This window comes from Sebastes fasciatus, chromosome 16 (assembly GCF_043250625.1).
Source record: "Sebastes fasciatus isolate fSebFas1 chromosome 16, fSebFas1.pri, whole genome shotgun sequence".
In the NCBI taxonomy this organism is placed as follows: domain Eukaryota; kingdom Metazoa; phylum Chordata; class Actinopteri; order Perciformes; family Sebastidae; genus Sebastes; species Sebastes fasciatus.
In genome coordinates this window covers 15,699,660-15,722,556 of record NC_133810.1, presented here as the reverse complement: position 1 = coordinate 15,722,556, position 22,897 = coordinate 15,699,660, and the positions used below count along the sequence as shown (strand labels likewise).

General features: G+C 41.5%; 2 protein-coding genes across 3 annotated transcripts in view; one reads left to right on the top strand and one right to left on the bottom strand.

Annotated features, from left to right (window-relative positions):
• The window catches only part of ccna1 (cyclin A1), a 27,497-nt gene extending 8,688 nt beyond the window's left edge, over nt 1-18,809 (bottom strand). For both annotated transcript variants that reach the window (XM_074610958.1, XM_074610959.1), the window contains exons 1-4: nt 18,709-18,809; nt 6,678-6,800; nt 1,966-2,307; nt 1,829-1,883 (exon numbers count right to left, since the gene is read on the bottom strand). The gene's annotated coding sequence lies outside the window, so the exon portion shown is untranslated. The remainder of the gene's footprint in view (nt 1-1,828; nt 1,884-1,965; nt 2,308-6,677; nt 6,801-18,708) is intronic.
• On the top strand, nt 8,341-22,897 carry sertm1 (serine rich and transmembrane domain containing 1). Its single transcript, XM_074610960.1, has 2 exons — nt 8,341-8,631; nt 20,593-22,897. The coding sequence occupies exon 2, from the start codon at nt 20,598-20,600 to the stop codon at nt 20,937-20,939; it is 342 nt and encodes a 113-aa protein (XP_074467061.1). The 5' UTR covers nt 8,341-8,631; nt 20,593-20,597; the 3' UTR covers nt 20,940-22,897.

The following is a 22,897-nucleotide window of genomic DNA, read 5'->3' as shown; positions in this document are numbered from 1 at the left end:
CAAATCACAGTGCAGCCCGGTGCGGTGTCGGTGCTGGGAGCTTAGGCGAGAGCGGCCAGTGCTGGTGGACGGTGCACCTCCAAAACGTCCCGAAACTCCATTTCAAACGCCGGACCACGGCAACATGTATACCCGTCCTTCAGTGCGCTGTGACCGGCGTGCGCTGTGACCGGCGTGCGGCGGTGCGGCTCCTTGGTGTAGCAGCAGCCAGACAGCCGCCTCGCCAGGAGAAGACGGTGAACAAGAGAGCGAGTGAGAGAGTGTCGGTGCACTAATTCTTGTCTCATTTGTTGTCTGATAAACAGTAACTTCATCTAAGCTGGTTTCATCTAAACTGGGTTGAAAACAATGCCATTTGGTTACCATGGTAATGAAATACGTCTGACTATTAACCACACCCCCTTTTTCTCTGTTTGAGAAAGAACGTTAACCAAAAATCAGAAAGTAAAACTGTCTGGAGGGGAACATTAAAGGTGTTGACATTGACCTAGTAGAGAGCTACAAGTATTTGGGTATTGTTCTTGATGAATCAAACTGAGCTTCGAATCCCATGTTGATGCTACCTCTAAAAAGGTCCAGCAGACTTTTTTTTTCGGAGAAAAATGAACTCTTAACGTTTCTTCTGAGATGATGACTCTCTTCTACAGATGTTTTATTGAATCCGTTTTAACCTTTTGTATTAATGCTTGGTTTGGAAATCTAAACCTGTCCAACAAGAACAGACTTGGTAGTCTTGTTAAAATGGCCAGTAAGATTTCAGGGAGGCGTCAGGCGATGCTCTTGTACATTTATAACAGGCAGGTCCGTAGAAGGGCAAATGCTATATATTGGACTGCCAAGACCATCCACTCCTGAAGGAGTTCAAGCTTTTGCCCTCTGGACTGTTGTTTTGAAGCTCTGAGTTCAGCATTTTTTTTTTTGCAACCAGAAGTAACACGAGAGTGAAGCTAAGTACAACCGAACACTGAATAAGACATTTTCAGGCGACCAAAAAGGTTAGAATTAACTTTCATGAACTGAAGACACACTGTGAAAGGGTTAAAGTTCTAAGACAAAAACACAGACAGCTCCCAGACCAGACAACGCCGTGGTAGCGACCGGTCAATCACAAGGTAGCCACACCCAAAAGCATACCCTGCTTTATGGTCTATTTGACTCTAAATGGGACAATAATTTACTAAATGAACATCATGCTGTATTGAAGAAGTCTTGAAACTAGCGATGGAGACCATAAACTCATGTTTACAATGTTTACTGAGGTAATAAATCAAGTGAGAAGTAGGCTCATTTTCTCATAGACTTCTATACAATCAGACTTCTTTTTGCAACCAGAGGAGTCGCCCCCTCAGACCCGGAGGTAGCCCACTGTTAAGAATACAAAAGCCCAATGAAATAATTATTCTCTTTACCAAAACTACACTTGGAAAATGTATTTTTTATACAACACCCAAGACAATATCGCCTGTAATCAATTTAGGTATTTACAGGGCAAATATCATGACTCAATAGCATATTTCATTTTAACAAAATTAAATTTTGACAGACTCATATGCTGTTATCTGCACAGGAGATCATAAAGTCTAAGATAATCAAGTCAGACCTACTGAATCTCTTTTATACAGCTGCTGTTCTTCAGGTGTTTATGGCACATTTTCACAACAATGTGCAGTTTATCATTCGTGTAAAATGTCACAGTTTGTGAAGCTGAAACAGATATCAATACCAGCTGCCCCGAGCGCCAAGACAAGGTACAGTGAGTATTTTTCACCCTGACAGATAAGATGCATTGGAACTTTGTTCTACCTCAGAACCGATGAAATATCCTCACCTATTTGGTCCAGTAGAGATGAGAGATAAGGCGGGCTGCTGTGGCTGTTTTCTCCCTTCAAAAAAGAAATCAATATGTGGTCACACTGTGCTGGAAGGAGGGACTGAGCAAACACACACACATGCCTTCATACTTACACACACACAAACATGATGGCACCTGCTCGGGGGACACAAAGTCTCTTTGCCATCCCCTGTCTTTTTACCCGTCTTCCTCATTTCCGTTCAGTCCCTGAGCAGATGCAGATTGCTTATGACAGATAGCATTGGGCTGCTGCCATTTCATTAACGTGATGTATTACTGGTGACAGGCTTGGACCAGATGGGTAGGGGAGGGGTTTGAGCATCACCTCTAAAATACTGTGCCATCCAGGAAAATCCTCCCAGCTGGAGGATGGACACATCTCATCTCTCAGCCGCACCCTCATCCAGTGGTGTTACCCCTGTTGGGAGGGATCGCGGCTCAGATCGTCTCTCACCCTGAGCACAGAAAAAAATTTGTTCAGAAAACACGAAACAGACTGCTAACCTGCAGGATAAAGAGATGAAAAGGCAGCCTAATCTGCTGAGGTTGATCCATGTTGAACAGGCATTTTCCCATCGCCTTTAGCAGGAATAGAAGCAGATTAACTGATCATGATTCAATCCAAATTTAAGAATCCCAGTCAATGTTAGTCAGTCAGTTATCTCTTTATCTTCTTAGTATCTGTCATTTTACCCACAATTCTTTACTCCCCCATCATTCCACAGTCATGTCGACTCAAAGAAGGGATGAGAAATTATCCAGCCAGGTTAGTAAATGGTTCGGGAAAATCATCAGAATACAGTTAGATAATTGGTTGATTGCAACTCTTAAACTTAAAAAAGGTACAGTGTGTACGATTTGGTGACCTCTACCCTCCGCTCACTCCTCCGTTTCCAAGACTACGGTAGTGTGAGCCGCCAAGTGAAATACCGTGGTAACGACAGAAGTCAGACGGCTGTCAATCACTCGCAAACTCCGGTCAAACTAGGCAGCACTGATCTGATACTGTATGAATCAATATTCTGTTACTGTAATGTCTATTTCTCGCCTCAAATGTTTCAGAAACATATTGTAGTGTACTGTTTTGCTGTAAAATGAGAACGTTTGTGACCTTGCAGCCATGTTGGGTTTCAGTTGAGGAAATACCACGCACCGCCCACCAGCCGGAGCAAACTTTCTCATTTTACAGCTAAACCATCTGTTCCCATGGGGAGATGGTTGCACAATGATTGGTTGATATTTCCTTACTCCGCTCTCCTTCTCCATGTGGTATGTGCTGTATAGGCTAGACAAAATAATGCAAATGCCCCATCGAAAAAGTCTTAAACTGAACACTACTACAAAGACGGTTTATGTTAGGTTAAAGGCCAATTAGTGGCATTTATTGGCTCTAAAAGAGGGCTGGCAATCAGCTCTTTGATATCCAAGTTTTCAAAGCAACATGAGACAACTAACAGAACTCCAGAGACCAAATCCTCTGTGCCAAGCCGCAGGGGCATCAGTGACGTAAAAAACTGCAAAATAATTTAATATGCGGCAGGGGGAAGAGTTTAAAAACTCATGACCAACAAGCAACATCAAATATGAGGAGTTGTGATCACAAGTTAAAAACACAACCAACCCGTTATCTATCAGTGAATCTATCCTCTCTGTCTGCTTGTCTGGAGGTCACATGCTTCACAGTCTTTGTGCTATTATAATAACGCTTTATTCAATGATCCTCGTGCGAATCAAAGGACCTTTTGTTGACGAATATGATGTGGAAATATGGTGTCAATCTCCTCCATTAAAAGGTCCATCACTGTAATGAGCCAGGGGCATGAAAAGAAAATGAGCTGTGGAGCGAGGGAGGGGAGTGTCATGTCAAGACTGAGAGCTCTTATTGTCTGTTTCTTATGATGGTGGAATAATTATGCTGCTCAAACCGGGGTACAACAATACACACACACACACACACACACACACACACACACACACACACAGACAAGACTGTCTATAACTAGAGGGTAACACTTTATAGGATATCACAGCATGTGGTAATAACCATAATGATGTGATAAACCTTTGATTTAAGCTTAATTTTTTACTTTTGGGGCCTGATTTCGATTCATTAACGATTCTGAGTGAATCGTAGGAAGACGGTGAGAGAGGGGGAGATATACTAATATTCACTGATTGACTGAAATGTAAAAACACACAAACAATAAAGACAAAGTGTTGTAGCTTTTGGCCTTGTATCCTCCATACCTTTTATGTGCATCAAATATCTCTCCGTCTCTCCATTGCCTGAGCCGTGGTGTGTATGAATTATGAATGTCTGAAGAGTAAGGGCTTTTTTTTATTTGCAATTTAAGGGCCCCAAATCTTTTGGTGCACTAAATTATTCATATATTCAAATGAATCTGACTTTGAGGACATTTTTTCCTTTCTTCTTCTCTTTCATGAATTTAGAGTGTATACCCTTCAGAGGGATCTGGCAAAAATTGCAAAGACTATTAGTGGTAAAGGTTTTAGTAGAGCAGCGATTTCAGTCCACTTTTGGGCATCCTGCTCAAATGTGTTCTTGTTCACGGGTGTTGTCATTTATGCCTGTTTCCCCCAACAGTGCCAATATCCTATTTCCATCTGTCTCATTGTTATTCCGGGCAAGTAGTCGCCTGTCAGGCTACTGTCCTGTGTGCCTATGTGTGAGCGTGTCACTGTTATGCCTCAGTATGTTTTCTCTGCTCTGTGCCGTCAGATCTGTGGAACTCACTTTGATTGGCATAAGACGAAAAGCTGGAGTGTAGTCTGTGCATATTTATTGGCTGATGTCTGATCTGCAAAATCTTTGAAAACCAAACCGATCACAAATAATTCTGCGCAACATCTTGAAGACATAATGTATTATATGCTAACTGCTTCTCAGAGATTAGGGATGCAAAGATACTCTCCTGCAATAAGGAGAAGACAAGTGAAACAGTCAGCCTTCTTGCGCTCTTCAAAGTCTTGAATTTTGCTTTTGTGAGCTTCTCTCTCTCTCAGTAGGGAGCTTTGCAAATTGCTGCAGATTACCAGAGAGATGTAAGGCACATCTGGCAGTGCATCTACCCGTAATACCCAGAACTTCTAACATATTTGCAACTAATATCTTGACACTTCCCTGTCTGTTATCCGAGAGTTTAAAGTTGTTCCCCCGAGTTTTGCAAAATGAGCCTGTCAAACATACACAGAGTTTAGCCGAAAATAGTCTCCGAATGCAGTTGCACTCCCCTCGTCGCTGCAAGTCTCCCCCCTCATTAGCATGCAGTGCAGAGCCTGGTGTCCTCACAAGGGCAGTGTTAGGATGGCGTGGAGTCAGAACAGGCTGGGATATCAGGGAATGACACGGAATTGGCGGCCACGCCTTCTGGGATTAGTGACAAAAACCAGCTGAGGCCAAAGCTCTTATCTCCATCCTTCAGTCCTCTCTCTCACACACATACACACATACCCACATACCCACATAGGCGACACAAAAGCACACACTTGAGTTTGCACACAAGCCCATGTACTCACACAGACATAATTAGCTTTGCCAAACATATTCCCTCTTTAGGAAAATAAGAAAATTGTGTGAGTGTAACAATTCCTTGTGATAGGTTTAGAAATGGTCTTGCAGAGTGTGATTAGTAGTTGGGGAAATAATTATTTGAATAATTAAATGACATTTCTTCTCCTCTGTCCTTGGTTTCTCCCTCAACAGTGCAAAACAGCCTAGAGCGTCTCATTAAAAATATTTATCAACATGTTTTTTTTCATTTGGGTGGTTCAGATTAAGAAAATATTCACAAACGGCTATATGCTCATCGGATGATTCCCAGACCTGTCAGATTTTTGTGTGATGTGAAGTACACATGAATACCAGCCATGTGATGTTAGAAAAAGCTGGATTTGGAAGTTGAATAAAGTCATCGTCCTCTCATCTCTACTCTCTCTGTTCTCCAGTGCTGCTATTCCCCTCTGGTGCATACATGTGTCAGCGGGCAGATGGCGGAGGACAGAGGCATCTGGGAAATAGGAGGCACCTTTTCCCCTTCACAGAGAGAGCGGGGACAGGTGTCATCTGCCACAAGATACACACCTTCATGAATACGATCACGGTGCTAACAAGCTCATATATGAGATTCAGGGTCATGCGCAAAATTTATTTTTAGATTAGAGGAGTCTGAAGTTCATTTGGAGTGTTCCAAAGTGAGCCACATACTCTTACAATCAAGCAATTTAAAGGGTTGGTTCACCCAAATTGCAAAAACATATTCTCTCAACTTGAATTATTTCTATCAAAGAAATAGTCATTATAAAAACTATTGACAGCTTGTTCTGTGGATTCTCCAAATTAACATTAACACTGTTTCTGGATAGAGATTATTGTTGAAATTTTTTTTCATGTTAACGGCTTAGCTTTAGGGATGGCAATGTTGGTCTGTCAGTATTGGTCGATCTGTCGATCAGTGGGCCCACCAATTTGTTGAAAAATATCGACAATTATGGGATGGACCATAATTGGACTGTATATAAGAAGTGGACGTGGTCACCGTGACGTCACCCATACACATACCTTCTACACACGAGAGTGTGGAGCTAAGTACACTAAGTACTAACGCTGAATAAGACATTTGTAGGCGACCAAAAAGGTTAGAATTAACTTTCATGGACTGAAGCATCCTTGTGAACATGTTAGCATGCTGACACTGGCTAGGGGTGTCACGGTGAGGATATTTTAGGACAACACCGGTGTCACTGATTACACCGGATATTTTACAAGAAAAGATGGCACTCAACATACAGTATGTAAATTGCTTACTTTGATCTTTAACGTCGGATGGCTGTGTGTCTGGGCTCTCCGGTAAAGCTTTCGCTGTGGGGCCTCAGGTTTTCCACCCGGCGCCGCTGCACTGCGCTCACCGGCCGTGAACACTCCATCCATCTATTAAAAAAAAGCAAAATGACGATGGTGGGCAAGTAATGTAAACGGTGTATGCCTGAACACCGTGTAACACCGATAACACCAACTACCAAAGCAAGCCTAACGCTGACGTCAGCTCAAAGTACCAATGTGCCTACGCCTACAGTAAGTACAGCTTCACAGAGCCGCTAGTCTTGTGTAAATATAATCAATGCTATCAGCAACACAAACAAACTCCACCTCCGTTGTATTGGGGGTAGTGGCAGAAATTGCAGATGCAAATGTCAAAATCTGTCCAAATAAATCCCAAACAACCTGCTTTGCTAGATACCTTAAAAGGGGAGAGAGAAAATAGTTATGACTTATGCCATCTACACATGACCAGTGGTAAAATCGCTCTGCGCTGGCTGTGCCATTGTTTTCCTATAGAGCAGCGCTGGCCAACTAGGCGGAAGTGCTACCCTTGGCGTGGCTCGAAATTGCCACTGATCGCAGCGCTCAAAGTTCAAATTATTTCAACTTTGACCATGGGTGCCACTGACCATTCAAAGCGCAATCACTGAGGACAGCTGCAACTGTTCACCTAGAAACAGTGAATGCCGTTCCTTGCGCTCTTTTTGGGGAGATATTTTACCCTGCTGCCACTGCAAGGCTCTGCGCTCTACCTGAGTGAAGAGCAAATCTCTTATCATGTGAAGACAGCTTCATAATTTGGATGAACTGACCCTTTAATGAGGAGTCCATAATGTTGGTTCATCCAATGCTTTTTGCTCACAAAACAGTTTGGAAAGCATTTTGGAAAAAAAGATTGTTTCATATGTAGGCTAATTAATTTCAGCATATGTTAATTTTCAATTTGTATAAAACAATTTGTACACTTTTACAGAATAGATGAGTCTATAGCTGCTGTTAAGAGACATACTGACATCAGAGGGAGCGAAAGAGAGGGAAGTGAAAATGCAAGCTTCAACATGAAGGGAGGCGAGAAAAGCTGCACTGAGAAATTGAGGTGTTAAAGGCTCTTTCTGTCTTCGATGGCCGCCCTTTCTCATTCATCTGCCGATTTGGGGTCTCATCTGAGCAGTTGAGTCTGCCAGCATGACGGCAGCTGGTTATTGCTCACCACTGGATACCGTCTACTGACGCAGTTCGCCGAGAGCAGAGAGCAAGGCTGTGTCCCTCACACACAAACACTTGAGAGCTGCCAAACAAAGGGTTGATTGGATGTGTGGGAGGGTGTGCATGTAATGACAAATATTGATGTATTGGTCAATTCCGAAAAAAACATTTAACTGGCTGTATGCCTATTGATGTAGCTCTTTGTCAACTAATTATTGAACAGTTTGTTAAATGTGAGGAGTATTTGCTCAGTGAAAATGAGAGCACAAAAGACACAGAATAGATTTGACTGTTAATGTGATCATTATTGAAAGGTGATGAGCGGCGGGGAGGAAAGTGGGAGGGCAGAGTCACAACAGAGAGAGGGGATGGGATTAGAGCGACTACTCCCGCTCTTCTCTTCTGTCCTCTTCACCACTTCTCAAGTAAAAATAAAACCCACATAATTCATTAGTTACAGCCTTTCAGTTACAGACTGAATGTGAGCCCATTCATAGAGAAGATCCACATCTGACTACTCTGTAGTACCTGTGTGTGTCATCACACTGATTGACAGAGAGAGAGAGAGAGAGAGAGAGAGAGAGAGAGAGAGAGAGAGAGGACAGGCTCGTAGGGAAGATCTCAGGGGCAACGGATCTGGTTCGCTCGGCTGAAAAACACCAAACACAACGGGATGGATTTCTGCACGACGTGAACGTGAGCGAGGAACACCTGCCTCACACATTCAAAAAAGGTCTGTAACTTTTCCTTTTTGCTGCTGATGCTTCATGCTGCTTTTTATGAACTGTTTCCAAATTGTTTTTAAGAGAGGTTGACAGAGCGGGGATGGTGTTAATCTGTTCTGTAAGAGGGAATTCCTGCTGAATACAAAGAGACCATTATTCACCTCAAATGTATCCGTCTCTCTTCAGTTGCCAGCAACTTTATTCAGTGCGTTATCACCGCCTGCAGAGCAGTCGTGAGAGAACAAACACTGTTGCAGACAGATAGGGAGAGAGGTGGGAAAAGAAGAAATAACGGGAGGATGAAATAGTCAAATTAAGGAAGAGAGAGACATAAATGTTCCATGAGACTTGCAGGAAAGGATACTGGTATGGGATAAGAATTCATGACACGTTCACTCACCACCTTGGGAAATAAGCGGGCTTCTTATGTGGCAGTTGAGAAAAAAGAGGGAAGGAGTGAGTGATGAGTGAAGCAATTGTACCTCCAGATTGGGGGGGAAAAGAAAGGAAGAGGACGTAAAAAAGTGTCCATTCAGGGCAATTAGAACAAAAGCAGGGTTTGTTTGTGTTTAAAATTATGCATAACTCACCCTTTTCATCATCATAAGTGAAAATGAGCTGCACACAGACACACTATTGGTATCAAATGTATTGGCAACTGCACTCAGAAGTATCAGGAGTAATTAACAGATATGAGAAGGAGGTGTAAATATACACTTCACCACAGGGATGAACTAACTAACACACACACACAGACATCAAAGCACAACAGCTCATTATCTACACTGGCCACTGACCAAAATATCTTCCAATACTTCCTATTCGTAATGATCACCGTTTCTCTGGTTCTAATTCTTGTTTATCTTTCTGTCGATTACAATAAGCCCCTTCGCAACACCTTCAAGATCTCATTATAATTTTGCTTTTCTATATTCTCACTTGCACTGAATATCTGAGAGAGAATCAGATAATAGTTGAACAGTGGTGCTTGACCCCAGGTGGAGCTTTCGAGTACACTCGGGTGCGCTGGGAGATTTTATCATTCAAATGTAAAAGCAATGAATAAAAACATTAGTTTATTGTTTTGTGGACTCATTCAAATTCCACCTGTTTTTCTAAATTTGGAGTCTGCCATTTAATTTATTGCCATACTTGTATTTATATTTGTGTTAGGGCTGTCAATCGATTCAAATATTTAAATCGCGGTTAACCGCATGATTGTCCATAGTTAATCGCAATTAATCGCACATTTTTTATCAGTTCAAAATGTACCTTAAAGGGAGATTTGTCAAGTATTTAATACTATTATCAACATGGGAGTGGACAAATGTGCTTGCTTTATGCAAATTTATGTATATATTTATTATTGGAAATCAATTAACAACTCAAAGCAATGACAAATATTGTCCAGAAACCCTCACAGGTACTGCATTTAACATAAAAAACATGCTTAAATCATAACATGGAAAACTCAAGCCCAACAGGCAACAACAGCTGTCAGTGTGTCAGTGTGCTGACTTGACTATGACTTGCCCCAAACTGCATGTGATTATCATAAAGTGGGCATGTCTGTAAAGGGGAGACTCGTGGGTACCCATAGAACCCATTTTCATTCACATATCTTGAGGTCAGAGGTCAAGGGACCCCTTTGAAAATGGCCATGTCAGATTTTTTCCTCGCCAAAATGTAGCGAGTTTGGAGCGTTAGCATGACATGGTTGGTACAAATAGATTCCTTAGGTTTTCTAGTTTCATATGATACCATCTTCACTCTAGCTTTAAAACAGAGCCCACTACAACCTCCGAAAGATCGATTGTGTTAATGCGTTAAAGAAATTAGTGGTGTTAAAACGAATTTGCGTTGACCCTTTATCACGTTCACGCTGACAGCCCTAATTTGTACACAGTCTTTTAAGGGACATCATTTTAAAGTTAACACTGAAACAATCCAAACTGGAGAGAAATAGATTGTTTGGCATCTTGTGGGAAAGTGGTTGAGAGCTTCTGACGCATATTAAAACATCACTTTCTTCATACTTTCATCATTCCTGCGTATCGCTGAGTGGGTTATCTGTGGTATTTGGGGTGCTGCAGAGGCGAGTTGGAATTCATGTGGTTGAGCCTCAGGTCTGTTTTCAGCTGATCTGGCTCAGAATATGAAATATATAACATGTTTGATATTCAGGCTACTTTTATCTCCTGGAAATCTGTTGTTTGAGCTGGAACAGTTTGTGTATGAGCGGGCGTGTGCCTACAGTATGTGTGGAAATCTTTTCGGATTTTCACATAATATGCATGCATGTCAATGAATAATGGTGTTTCTGCTATTGGCTCAGCTTGTCTTTGTCTGTTCAGGCATGGGGTATGGATAACACACACACACACGCACACACGCACACACACAAAAGAAAATGGCCCAAATGCCATGACATTTTGCCACACATGGATCTTGTCCATTATTCATGGAGTGGAGAGCTAACACCAGAGCTGAACAGACAACAGAATGTGTTTATCTAGGAGTTAAAGATTTTAGTAAATATTTGCATATGCTGCATGCATGGACTGTAAAGAATCCCAGTAATGGTCAGAGCTATTTCCTGTCACCGAAAGAGATGTCAATGTTTTAATTAGAAATAACAGAGAGTACAAGGCTATGCTGCTATCTCTGTTTGTCAGAATTAAAACAGATAGATCTGCACACCAAATAGCTCCTGTTAGAAGGATTTATCTGTAAAAATCCTTCTAACAGGAGCTATATTTGGTGTGCGGATCTATCTGTTTTAGTTCTGCTATCTCTATTTCTTTGATCCAGCACCCATCCTATCAGACACTGGATGTGCGTGTCTTCCTCACCGTTTTTTACTGGGCTATCTCTGTTTGGCCCTGAATGGGCACGCTACTGTGAATATAAAAAAGCCTTGTGCAAAAATGATACATTTTATAAATAAAACAATACAACCAGACTCACATGAATCTCCAAAATAAACGTAAAAATAAGGATAGAAAAAATGTGTTTTAGCTCTGTCAAATCATTACATTTTAATCTATAAAAACAAAACATATTTTAAGATATTATTGTCATATTATTAGAATTGGTTGATCACTTCAAACAGATATAAAACACATTTTATATCTATGACTTCAAACACCTTCAGAGCATAAAGCTGTGAAGGCATGTTATCATTTAAATAAAACAAATGTCTGTCAGTCTTAAAACCTAGTATGCATGTAAAAAAAATATACAAAATACTATAAACAAACACACATTAGACAATAAAAACTGTGCAAAACATACTGAGGACAACATGAGCACAGGATATTAATGTGGACAGACCAGACAAATTGTGCCAAATTTACACTGAAGACTGACAGTGAGGAAGATTACAAGGAGATGATGAGAAAACGAAGGCGGGCGAGGAACAGATTGAGAAAGTGGAGCAGAGGAAGCTTCACGGCACGATGTCTCAGGAGGAGTTTTGCTGAACATACTCCACCAGCAGAGGATGAGATAGTTCGGGGAGCGACTGTGCAGCTCAGGAAAGAGTTTGATCAGGACAGAAGGGAGCTTTGGGAGTCGAGGCTCAATGGTACGGACTGGTGGTGGTGGTGGACAAAACATATGCTCAAGTGAAGACCGAACATGCAAAGGTGGAGCAGAAAGCTGTGGGAACCCATGAGAGAAATTCGCCCAAGGCAGCCCGGTTTGAGGAGTGTGCAGTAGAGATAGCCAAGGCTATACAGAATATATTAAAAGCTCTTGACATAGCCGAGAGGGCAATGCTGACATTGAAAATGCTGAAATATATAAATCAGAAAAAAGTCATAGCTGAGAGAGTAAAAGAAGGAAGAGCCTTTCTGCTAGGACCCATTGATGAGCTCCAGGCTGGAAGACTCAGGAGGAAACAGCAGAAAGAGGCAGAACAGCTTCAAAATGTCTGAACTCCACATGGCCCCGACTGCCTGGGAGTGAGGGGAACATACTTATTCTGTTTTAAGCTTTTAAAGAAGGACCGAGACACAAGTCAATTGAGTGCAAGTCTTGTGATGCCCAGTCTCAAGGTACGGCACTGACTGCTGAAGGCCATGTCAAACTACTGCTCCTTGCCTCCTCAGAGGAGCAGCTTCCATTATTCTGGACTGGCAGTCCGACAGAGAAATATCAGCTCAGAGGGAAGTGTAGGAGCAGCTGAGATCACACCTGAGTGAGTTTGAGGCTTAGCAATACTGCTTTCTTCTGTAAGAGGGAGAATGACAGCAGGAAGAGCATGCAGCGGCTATACATGGCCTCTACTGAACTTTATTACACTGTTTTGTTGAAAACTGGATTCTGAATTGTGAATTACAGTATTCTATGATCTGTTATTTCTTCATAACAGACCGTTGCTATGTACAACAGTAATTAAGTACGTAAATAGCCAATAATAAGCAGTAAGTAAGTAATAAGCAGTAAGATGTACAGCTAGCGGTCATCCGCTTCGCGTCGGGGTGCCTCATCACCCTGTCGGGGTTTATTTCACAACAATGACCGGCTCACTGTACATTATCCTTAAAAAAAACTGTGGTGGGCTCAACTTCAAGGTTCAAGGTTAATTTCTTGTCATTGTACAACACAGGGTTGCGCAACGAAATGCAGTTGTAGTCCCATTTTACTAGATAAGAAAAACAAAAGGGCAAAACTGTTTTTCATGGTGGAGATTTTCTTTTCCGATGTTGATGAGTGTATTTCTGTCATAAATGTAGGGAAGTTAATGGGGGCTATGGGCTGCTACCATATCCCACAGACCCTTTTTTTTTTAGATCGCCAACGATTAATCGATTTGTTGTCAACTATTAAATTAACATAATCAACTATATTGATAATCGATTACTCGGTTTGAGTAATTGAGTAAAAGTTTGAAGAAAAAAAAAATTCAAAATTCTCTGCTTCCAGCTTCTTAAATGTGAATATTTTCTGATTTCTTTACTCCTCTATGACAGTAAACTGAATATCTGAATATCTGAACAGAACAACAGGGTTAAATAACAACTGAAGTTAAGCCAGCCTCTAGTTACAGAGACTCAAGAACAAGTGAGAGTACAGCTCAGTGGGATAGAGATAACAACGAGGCACATAGGGCACAAAAAGTCCATCTTCAAGAGCCAGCAATGTATTCTCTCAGTCTCAGAAAAGAAATATAGGGAGGCTTAGCTGACCAAAGAACTGACCAAAGTCACGCTAGTCTTTGGGATGTGGAGAAGATCAGCATAGAGACAGAGGATCAGCTGGTGACTGCATTCAGCTGAATGTGCAGCAATCAAAGCATGATTGCAGAAAATTAGTCTTGAAGAAAAATAAAAACCCACCACATTCAGAACAATCCCCTAGGGAGTGCACCAGGCTTTGAAGCAAACTTGAAATAGTGGCGAAACTGCAGAATTACAACTTCCGGGTCTGTCACATGATGCCATTGGGCCCAAAAAGACTTTTTCCCATTGACTTGCATTACATTACATTAATTTACTTTATCAAAAGCGACTTACAACACTTGCTATGTCATGTATCGTTTTTTTAAGCCTATAAGCAAGCCTTGTGCTGCTTCTGCCTGTAGCGATGCTGCTGCTAGCACATCAGAGGCTCCAGCTACTGTCCCTGTACCCTTCACAAGCAATGCTCCTGTAGTTTGAGTCTGATAAGACTACCTTCTAGCTTTGGAAATATTTGGTTATAGTGAGAAGACTCAGTGGATTAGGTTTTAATTTTATTTGAGAACTGATTCACAACCTCCGAATTTCCCCGCTTCAAATTCATCCATCCATCTGCAACCGCTTATCCCGTTAGGGGTCGCGGGGGGGCTGGAGCCGATCCCAGCCGACATTGGGCGAAGGCGGGGTACACCCTGGACAGGTCGCCAGTCCATCACAGGGCTGACACATAGAGACAGACAACCATTCACACCTACGGGCAATTTAGAGTCAACAATTAACCTAACCTGCATGTCTTTGGACTGTGGGAGGAAACCGGAGTACCCGGAGAAAACCCACGCTAACACGGGGAGAACATGCAAACTCCACACAGAAGGGCCCCAAGCCAGATTTGAACCTGCAACCCTCTAGCTGTGAGGCGCCAGTGCTAACCACTGCACCACCGTGCAGCCTTCAAATTGTTCTTTATAAATGAGAATAGAATAAAATAGAACAGAATACTAGAAACTAATTTCAGATTTTAATCCATCCAAACACCCCATACAGCCATAAACTGGAGAGGGCTGAGGGCACAATGCTTGCATCTGATCTTGACTCTGACAGCCCTCCAGTTGCCAGCTGCTATTTTACCAGACTTTATGCCATCTGGCCAGGGATTCAAACCAGCAACCTTCAGTCTACTAGTCCACTTCTCTAGCTACCTACCGCCCAAGTTGCCGATCTGTTATTTCTACCAGCCCACCCTAATATGGCAGGCTAAAAACTGCCCCTGGAGAGCAGACATGTGGCTGTGTTGCTCAGCAGGAAACACAGAAGATTGCTGACGATTTGGAGACGAGAATTAACTCAGATCCAACAACTTCCTACTTCAACCACGTAAAAAAGCCAAGACATTTTCAGCATTTATATAATTTTCCTCAATAAAGAACCATTATTTTACCAATTAGTCCTTGGTGTGTTCTCTGTATTACGCTTGCAGCTATTCCTAAGGAAAGGAACTACCGGTATTCATTTGACGTAGGCGTGTGTGTGCATGCGTATGTCTGACCTCTTCAGCCTCAGCGGGACTGCATGGCCTGCCCTCTTAAAGTAGATTAGCTTGAAAAAGAACTGAACGTACCTTGTTGCCTGGATACAAAAAGCATCATTAAGCCCAATTATCAGCCACTTCAGCTCACAATGAACAAGCTTCATCACAGATTTGAAAACAACATATCATTAACGACAGCAACCTATACAAAGCAGGAAAGTAGTAGGAGGGGGATGACAAGAGAAGGACAGTGGATAAGATGAGGACAAGGTGGCAGAGTAGAAGAAATTAGGAGGAAGGAGCGAGCAGGAGGTGGTTCAGTGTCATGTTCACGGACTTTTCTGACAGGCACATTACTGATGATTGACATGTTTTCAGCTGAAATGACAACATTAGTAAAATGAGGTTCAATTGGAGTTACAAAGTCACAAGTGGACCTTTTTTTCCCACTAACAGCAATTAAAACTTTTAATGAAAATACTGTTAATATACCTGAAATCAAGATGGTCAAATAATTTCAGGAATATTTTAAAATATTCATATTTTTTCTAATGGAGTAAGATATACCCTGGAGAGTGCTCTTATCATGCCCTTTGCATCTAAACAAATATAATAAATGAAAGCGTTGATTGAGGATGGCGAAAAACTGATGTAGATAAATAGTTGGAGCAGAAGGAGGGAAGGGCAAAGCATGTGCAGTGAATATCAATCACTTCAACTCTGAAAAGTTGCAGGAGAGAAAGAGACCATAAATCAACAAAAGTGGCAAGACAGCTTTTCATTGGGCTGGGAAGACCACTGGGAGTATTTGATGAAGAAAACAAAGTTGGGGCAAGAGAGCATGCAATCACAGTCTGTGATTCACAGAAAGAGAGCAGCTCAACTCTATTCCTTCCTCATTATGCTGTGTATCTCCCTGAAGGTACAGTGGGCCGTAAATTAAAGAGAGCAGAGTTCTTGTCAACTGTATCGTCCAGAGACAAACGGAGAGAATAAAAGGGAGTGAATAACTTCAGAAGAAAAGAGTTAGGGGACAGAGTTGCTTAAACTTCAAAAGCGACATTGCTTAATAGAGGATTAAGAAAAGTTTTGTATCAACATTGACAATTGCTACAGGCTCAGAATGAACTGCTTGGTCCAAACTGGTGCAACACATTTAATTAATATTTATAGGAGTGCCCTGAGCAAAACATATTGCTAACAATAGTCAGCAAAGTTCATATCATCTGGCATTAACTCAATGGGCATCGCTTTTGACTGTGAATGGGGCTGTAATATCCTCTTGCTATATATACCATTTCACAGTTGTAATATTCCAAATGTGTCCCAGTCTATTTCCTGTTGCAGTGCAAGGCCTATTGAATTAGGCTGGGACACGGGCGGACACGGGTCTTGGGGTATGGGGTACAACACATGCGCAGTGTAACTGGAGCTGCGGTCTTGTGTTTTGATTGGCTCAATTTCAGCGACTGCAGACCAGTTTTCACTGCACATTTGTTGTACCCCAAAAGATATGATATCTTGATGAAGCGTGACCCAGCCTCTTTCAATAGGCCTTGTTGCAGTGGAAGTGAATGACAGGTGACAGGAAGCTGACAGGAAGGAAACATGGATCCCAAGCTGTTGCCTAGCAATGCAATAGAGTGCTCCAGCAATGACATATTTTTGTAGGCCAACCACAAAGTTAGCATCGATCTGGGTTCCCTTGACAAAAAGCCAATGGGATTTTTCCATTGGGTTTTGGATTATTGCAGAAAATAAACTCTGTGGCAAACACATGTTTATAATACTTACATGTTTTGTTAAGCAAGATAATCTTCACAAATGAACACCACTTTTATGATTTTTGAAGTGTGAATGCAATCGCCAAAGGTAAAAAGCTTACGTTAGACTATAAATGAATTACATCACGGTCGCATGAACATGAGTAAACACAACGAAGCTGACGAGTCAGCGTGATGACATTTAGTAGTCTCACGCCTTTTTAAGACACGTAAAAGCTGCAAAATTCACGAGTGGGATATTTATTGATGTATTTTATGTCATAGAAACAAAACGTTAAAATCTCTTAAGCTTGTGTTAACCACATACCTTATTTCAGGCATCTAACTAAAAGTCCATTGACTTCCAAACGAGGGAACTGGAAGTGCGGAAATGCTATCTCATTTCCGTGTTTTAGGCAAGGCCTACGGAAAGGAGGCTGGGTCACGGGCGGACATGGGTCTTGGGGTATGGGGTATAACACATAACACATGTACAGTGTAACTGAAGCTGCGGTCGTGCGTTGCGATTGGCACGTTTTCAGCTGAAATGAAAACACATGTGCAGACCAGATCTTACTGCACATGTGTTGTACCCCCAAAGATATGACACATTGATGACGCGTGACCGAGCCTCCTTTCTATAGGCCTTGGTTTTAGGACTCATTCCTGTAGCACTCTATTCCATTGAAATGGTCTACAATTGTCTTTCTTCACTGTAAAGGCTCAGTACTTGCCATGTGTCCATACTGCAACCACACTCAATAGCATTTTCTCTGCCAAAGTACAAAAAACACATTAAACATACAATAACCATATTTTCAAAACTCTCCATGCTCCACACAATTCACCCATCAACTGTTTAACGGGTTGAAAACCACTCGTTGATTTATTTATTTGTGTATTCTTTTTGTTTTGTTTTTTTGTTTTGTTTTCCTTTCACTACTTATGTTCTTTGTATTTGCTTGTCTCCATTTTTGTTTGCCCTTAGTTCCTAGTATTGTCGAAAAATGAGGCATGATACACACCCCACAGAAGTCTGTATCACTGACATGCCAATGCTTCTTAATAAAACTATTTGAAACATGAAAACCACTCGTTGTCCCCCGCATTCACTGAATGGCCTAGCAAGCCCAGCTGACACCTGCTAATCTCACATTAAACCCATCACTCTCCAGCCTACACAGGTTCAGCTCTGCTAACTAGCCAAACGTTAGCCATGTTCTTAAATTAAGCTAACACACTCTAAAATACATAAAATTATATTTATAGGTAACAGAAAAAAGCTATAAAATAACACTGAATAAACTATTAGGGTTGGACAACATTAACTTAATATTTAACCGGGCTTTATCGACTCGAAATGGTTAACTAATACTTTTACTAGCTTGTGAATTGCCGACGCTAATGGCTAATGCTAACCGCTAACACAGCCTAACGTTACTAGCTAATGCTAATGGCTGATGCTTCCAGCACATACACGCATCCCAGACTTGCACGTATACAAACTCACATTTACAGTGTTATTTCCGACCCGAACAAATGTTTATACTGTTCACCAAAGTTTAAACTGTTTTTTTTGTCACGGTAACAGTATAATTATAGTTGTCTTACCTGTGCAAATCATACTTTAATGACAATTCAGCAACAATCTGGCATTCAGTCACACACTGACTGTGTAACTGATGAGACTGATGAGACAGGTGAGCTCTGAATGTGCTCTGCTCAACTGTTTTTTGTACTAGCACAGACAAATAAATACAGTACAGTGCAAAAAAAAGGTCCACATTTTTAAATGGGGTGCATTCAGTGCTTTCTAAACCAGTTTTCACACGGAAAATTGTCTATTAACCTTGCCACCCGTGCAGTTATTGCATCTCACAGGCTATATGGTGAAATGGAGGGACTAGGAGAGAAATGAGCAGACACAACTGTGAGGTAAAGAGTGGTCCTGCTTTCATTCTGGTCATGGTCAATCAGTCCTCCCTTTGAAGTGTCTTTCTCAGATCAAGTCAAGACACAATACTGGCCTAACCCAAATACAAAACAGCCCTCCTTTCTGTCTCTGTCTCTCACCAACACACAAAGACTAGGACAATACTCAATCACATCCTCTAGTCACTTCTGTGCCATGCAGTCATTTGCAGTGGAACATTATTAGCAGTATTAATATGCAGTGGAGGAAGGTAGGGCTCTCAGCTGTCTTTGTGAAAGCTGATTATGAGGAGTTTAATTTCATCAGATAAGGAGGCCTTCTTCATTTATGAGCATAAGAGAGGCTCCAGGCACTGAGTCTGACAGGCCTTCAATGAGACAAGCACTCCCCCTGCTGTTACCCTGTGTCACGACAGACCAGCGTCCATAGGAGCTTTTGTATTTTTGTGTGTGTAAAATAGCCAGAAAAACATCCTCATATACATACATGTTCACATTGCACTCACTTTTAGTGATCAAGCAACAATTCGACAACCCACACTTCCAAGAATCATATTCTGTTTATAGTGAAATATAGTAATATTACACGATCATGGTTATTTCATGCAGATTTCACACATTAGAACATAACATAGGACATGTTTATTGCACTTTCTGTTAGCAGTTTCATTGCTGCAAATACATGCAAATATTTTTCAAAGTTATTTATCTACAGTTGATAATCACACACTTTAATAGGCTACTCTATCAAAAAGTAAGCACAACTACAAGCCAAGTATACCTTTCTATAGGCCTATAAGGCAATAATACTTAAATAGACTTTTCTTAAGTATACCTCGATCAAAAAATTAAGTACAAGTAGGCCTATAAGCCAAGTATATTTAGACTTTTCTGTATAGGCTACTTGTCAGTATAAGCCAAGTATACTTAGACTTTTCTGTATACTTGTCAGTATGAGCAAAGTATACCTATGTATACTTTTGTTAAGTATATCTCTGATAAGTACATACAAAGTAAACTGAAAGTATATTTTCTTATTTTATGTTTAAAAGACGTATACTTATAGCACACTTGAATAAACGTCTGTTTAAAACAAGTGTTTTCAGACATTTATTTTGCAGCTTAATGGCAGTTGGGTAAGGTTAATATGGAAATGTAATAAAATGTGTTTTTTTCTCAATAATAGTTGGGTATTTGTAAGTCAATTTGAACTCTCCCATCTGATGCTCCAAGAGGGCAAAAAAATGATTATTATGTGCAACTATTATTTGATAGAAGTCTGTCTTTTGCATCTGGGGAGCTCTTGAAGTAAATTGTTGGCCCTGAATCAGAATTGTCAAAGTGCTCTCTGTCCTCCTCTTAATCTCAGCCAAAGCTGAGGATGTGGGTGAAAAGCTCTTGTGTCAGCAAGCATCTGCCACGCTGAAGTGTCCTGGAGGGAGAAAATAAATCAGCTTCAGCAGACAAAAGAGAATTTCTTATACAGGCCATTTAAATAATGAATATTGAAGTGTTTTTCTATTGTTTCACAATAAATCTTTCTTTTTCTCTCTCTTTACGCAGCCAGGATGTCAGGGATGGACGTCCCGTTGGTGGACCACAATGAGACTGGAATCTCTCCAATAGACAACGGGACCTTCCTCCGTTTCTCCCCGACCTCTGCTTCCACGTCCGCGGCCGCCTCGTCGCCAGGACGCCAGGGCAACGTCTACGTCTACGTGTGGCTCTTCCTCGGCCTGCTGGTGTTCCTGCTGACGCTGCTCATCATCTCTCTCCACAGGCTGAAGAACATCATCTCCTCCTCCTCGCCTGTGCCCGACTGCAGCAGCGAGGGAGGGAGCTCCTTCACCAACATGGAGATCTGTAGCATCTCGTCTCAGAGGTCCACCATCTCCTCGCTGTCCACCTGAGGGAGATGGGAGGGAGCGCATACAGACACAGAGACTGTATATGTCTATGTGCATGCATGCTTACATGCAAACAGCACATGGAGGCCTCCTCACTGTGACACATAAACACAAAAACACTTTATTACACTGCACGCATGCATATTCTAATCCAGTCAGGCACACAGGGGAAATAAAGCTCACAATATGATGAAGAGGTCTTGAGAGGTTGAGACTGACTGAACCCTTCTGAGACCCATTTCAACACTGAAGACAAATGAACCTGAGAAACTGCTTCCCTCAGCAGAAAAAAAGCATAATGTGGAACTATTATCCTTCCTCTTCGTTCATTTCTTGTACTGTACTGGTCATATTTGCTGTGGAACAAATAATATTGCTTTGTAGTTAGTACAGCATGTCACATAATGTCTGTATAGATTGCAAAATCAGAATTACATTATTATTAAAGGCCATTACATCATAGAGAAATGCATGCTTGCATCTCAGTTGTTTAGCAAGGCTTTGGGATGCTGATACTCCATTTTTTTTAACCATAACCAATCGTGAGATACCTTTAAAACTGTTCATGATTCCCGTGGGGAAAGGACATCCTGCTGTGGATGTAAAGGTGAGAATGAGACCAGGTCAAAAGTGGCAAAGACAATATGAAACTCTGCCCCTGAAAGACAGGTCTACATGCGTAACGGATTAGCCTCTCTTGCCTGTCATATGGCGTCTGATTGCCGTCTCCATAGTGACTGAAGCGTGAGAGCTCTCTGTGCAGCTGTCAGCCTCGTCTGGATTCCAAACTTAAGCTACAGTAATGGTTGTTTCTGCTCAAAATGCATCCTTTTTTGTGAGTTGTAGTTTCTTTGACATGGCAACAAAAATACACCACACGCTCAGAAGAAATTATTAGAAAAAAGGTTCATTCATATTTGTCACACTTTTCCACAAAATGCAATAACAAATGAAGGCTCAGAGAGCAGCGATGACGTTATGAGGCCACGAACAGTACAGTCAGATCCTCATTGTACTCACAATGTTCATTTCAGGTGATGGTGGTGGTACTGTGTCAGCCACAGTGTTGACGACTGGTTCATTATTTTAGCTGTTGATGAATCTGTATACACACCAGTTAGGAGGTTATTACAGTATGTCCACAACCTGTTTGGTTTAATGTAGTGAACCAGGAAGTAAAATCATTATTTTAGTCGTGCTGTTTAAAGAATAACTGTGCAGATTGAACCCCCACTGACTGTGTTGTTTTGTTACATCGGTGCTCTTATTTTCAGTTCTAGTCCTGCAAACACAGAAACATCATTCAGTGAAGACACTAAGTAGATTAAAGCATTTCCACATTTCTTGGGTGACGTCTGTCTTTATATGGATACCTTACCTTTCCTTACATGTTTTACTGTACTTTATTACACGGCTCTATTGAATACTCGATTCTGATTGGTCAATTACAGCGTTCTACGGTCTGTTATTACTTTATAGCAGACCGTTGCTATATATAACAGACTGTTGCTATGGGCGCAGTTCTGATGTCGGACTCTGGCGGACCGTTTTTGTGTCAAATTATTGATTTCTTAAATAAGTAGCCGTGTAATAAGCGGGATAATGTACAGCTAACGAGTCATTGTTGTGAAATAAACCCCTTCAGGGCGATGAAAGACCGGCAATGACCTCCTCGCTGTACATTATCCCTTACGTATACCGCGTGACTGCAAATCTGACTTTTGTCCATGGGTTAAATGAAGGCCACTAATGATTTCATTGCACATATTCTGTTTTTTAATGCTTGTTAGGGATGTATTCATACTTGTATCTCTATTTGATTACATAAGGTGCTCGACCATGAGCACAAGTCTACACCTACTTGTGACACGCGCAATTAAGAAAACTCACACCTGAAACTTTACACTGTTTTCCTTTAAGAAGCTCCACAGGAGTGGCTTTGAGTTACATGCCTTGCTCAA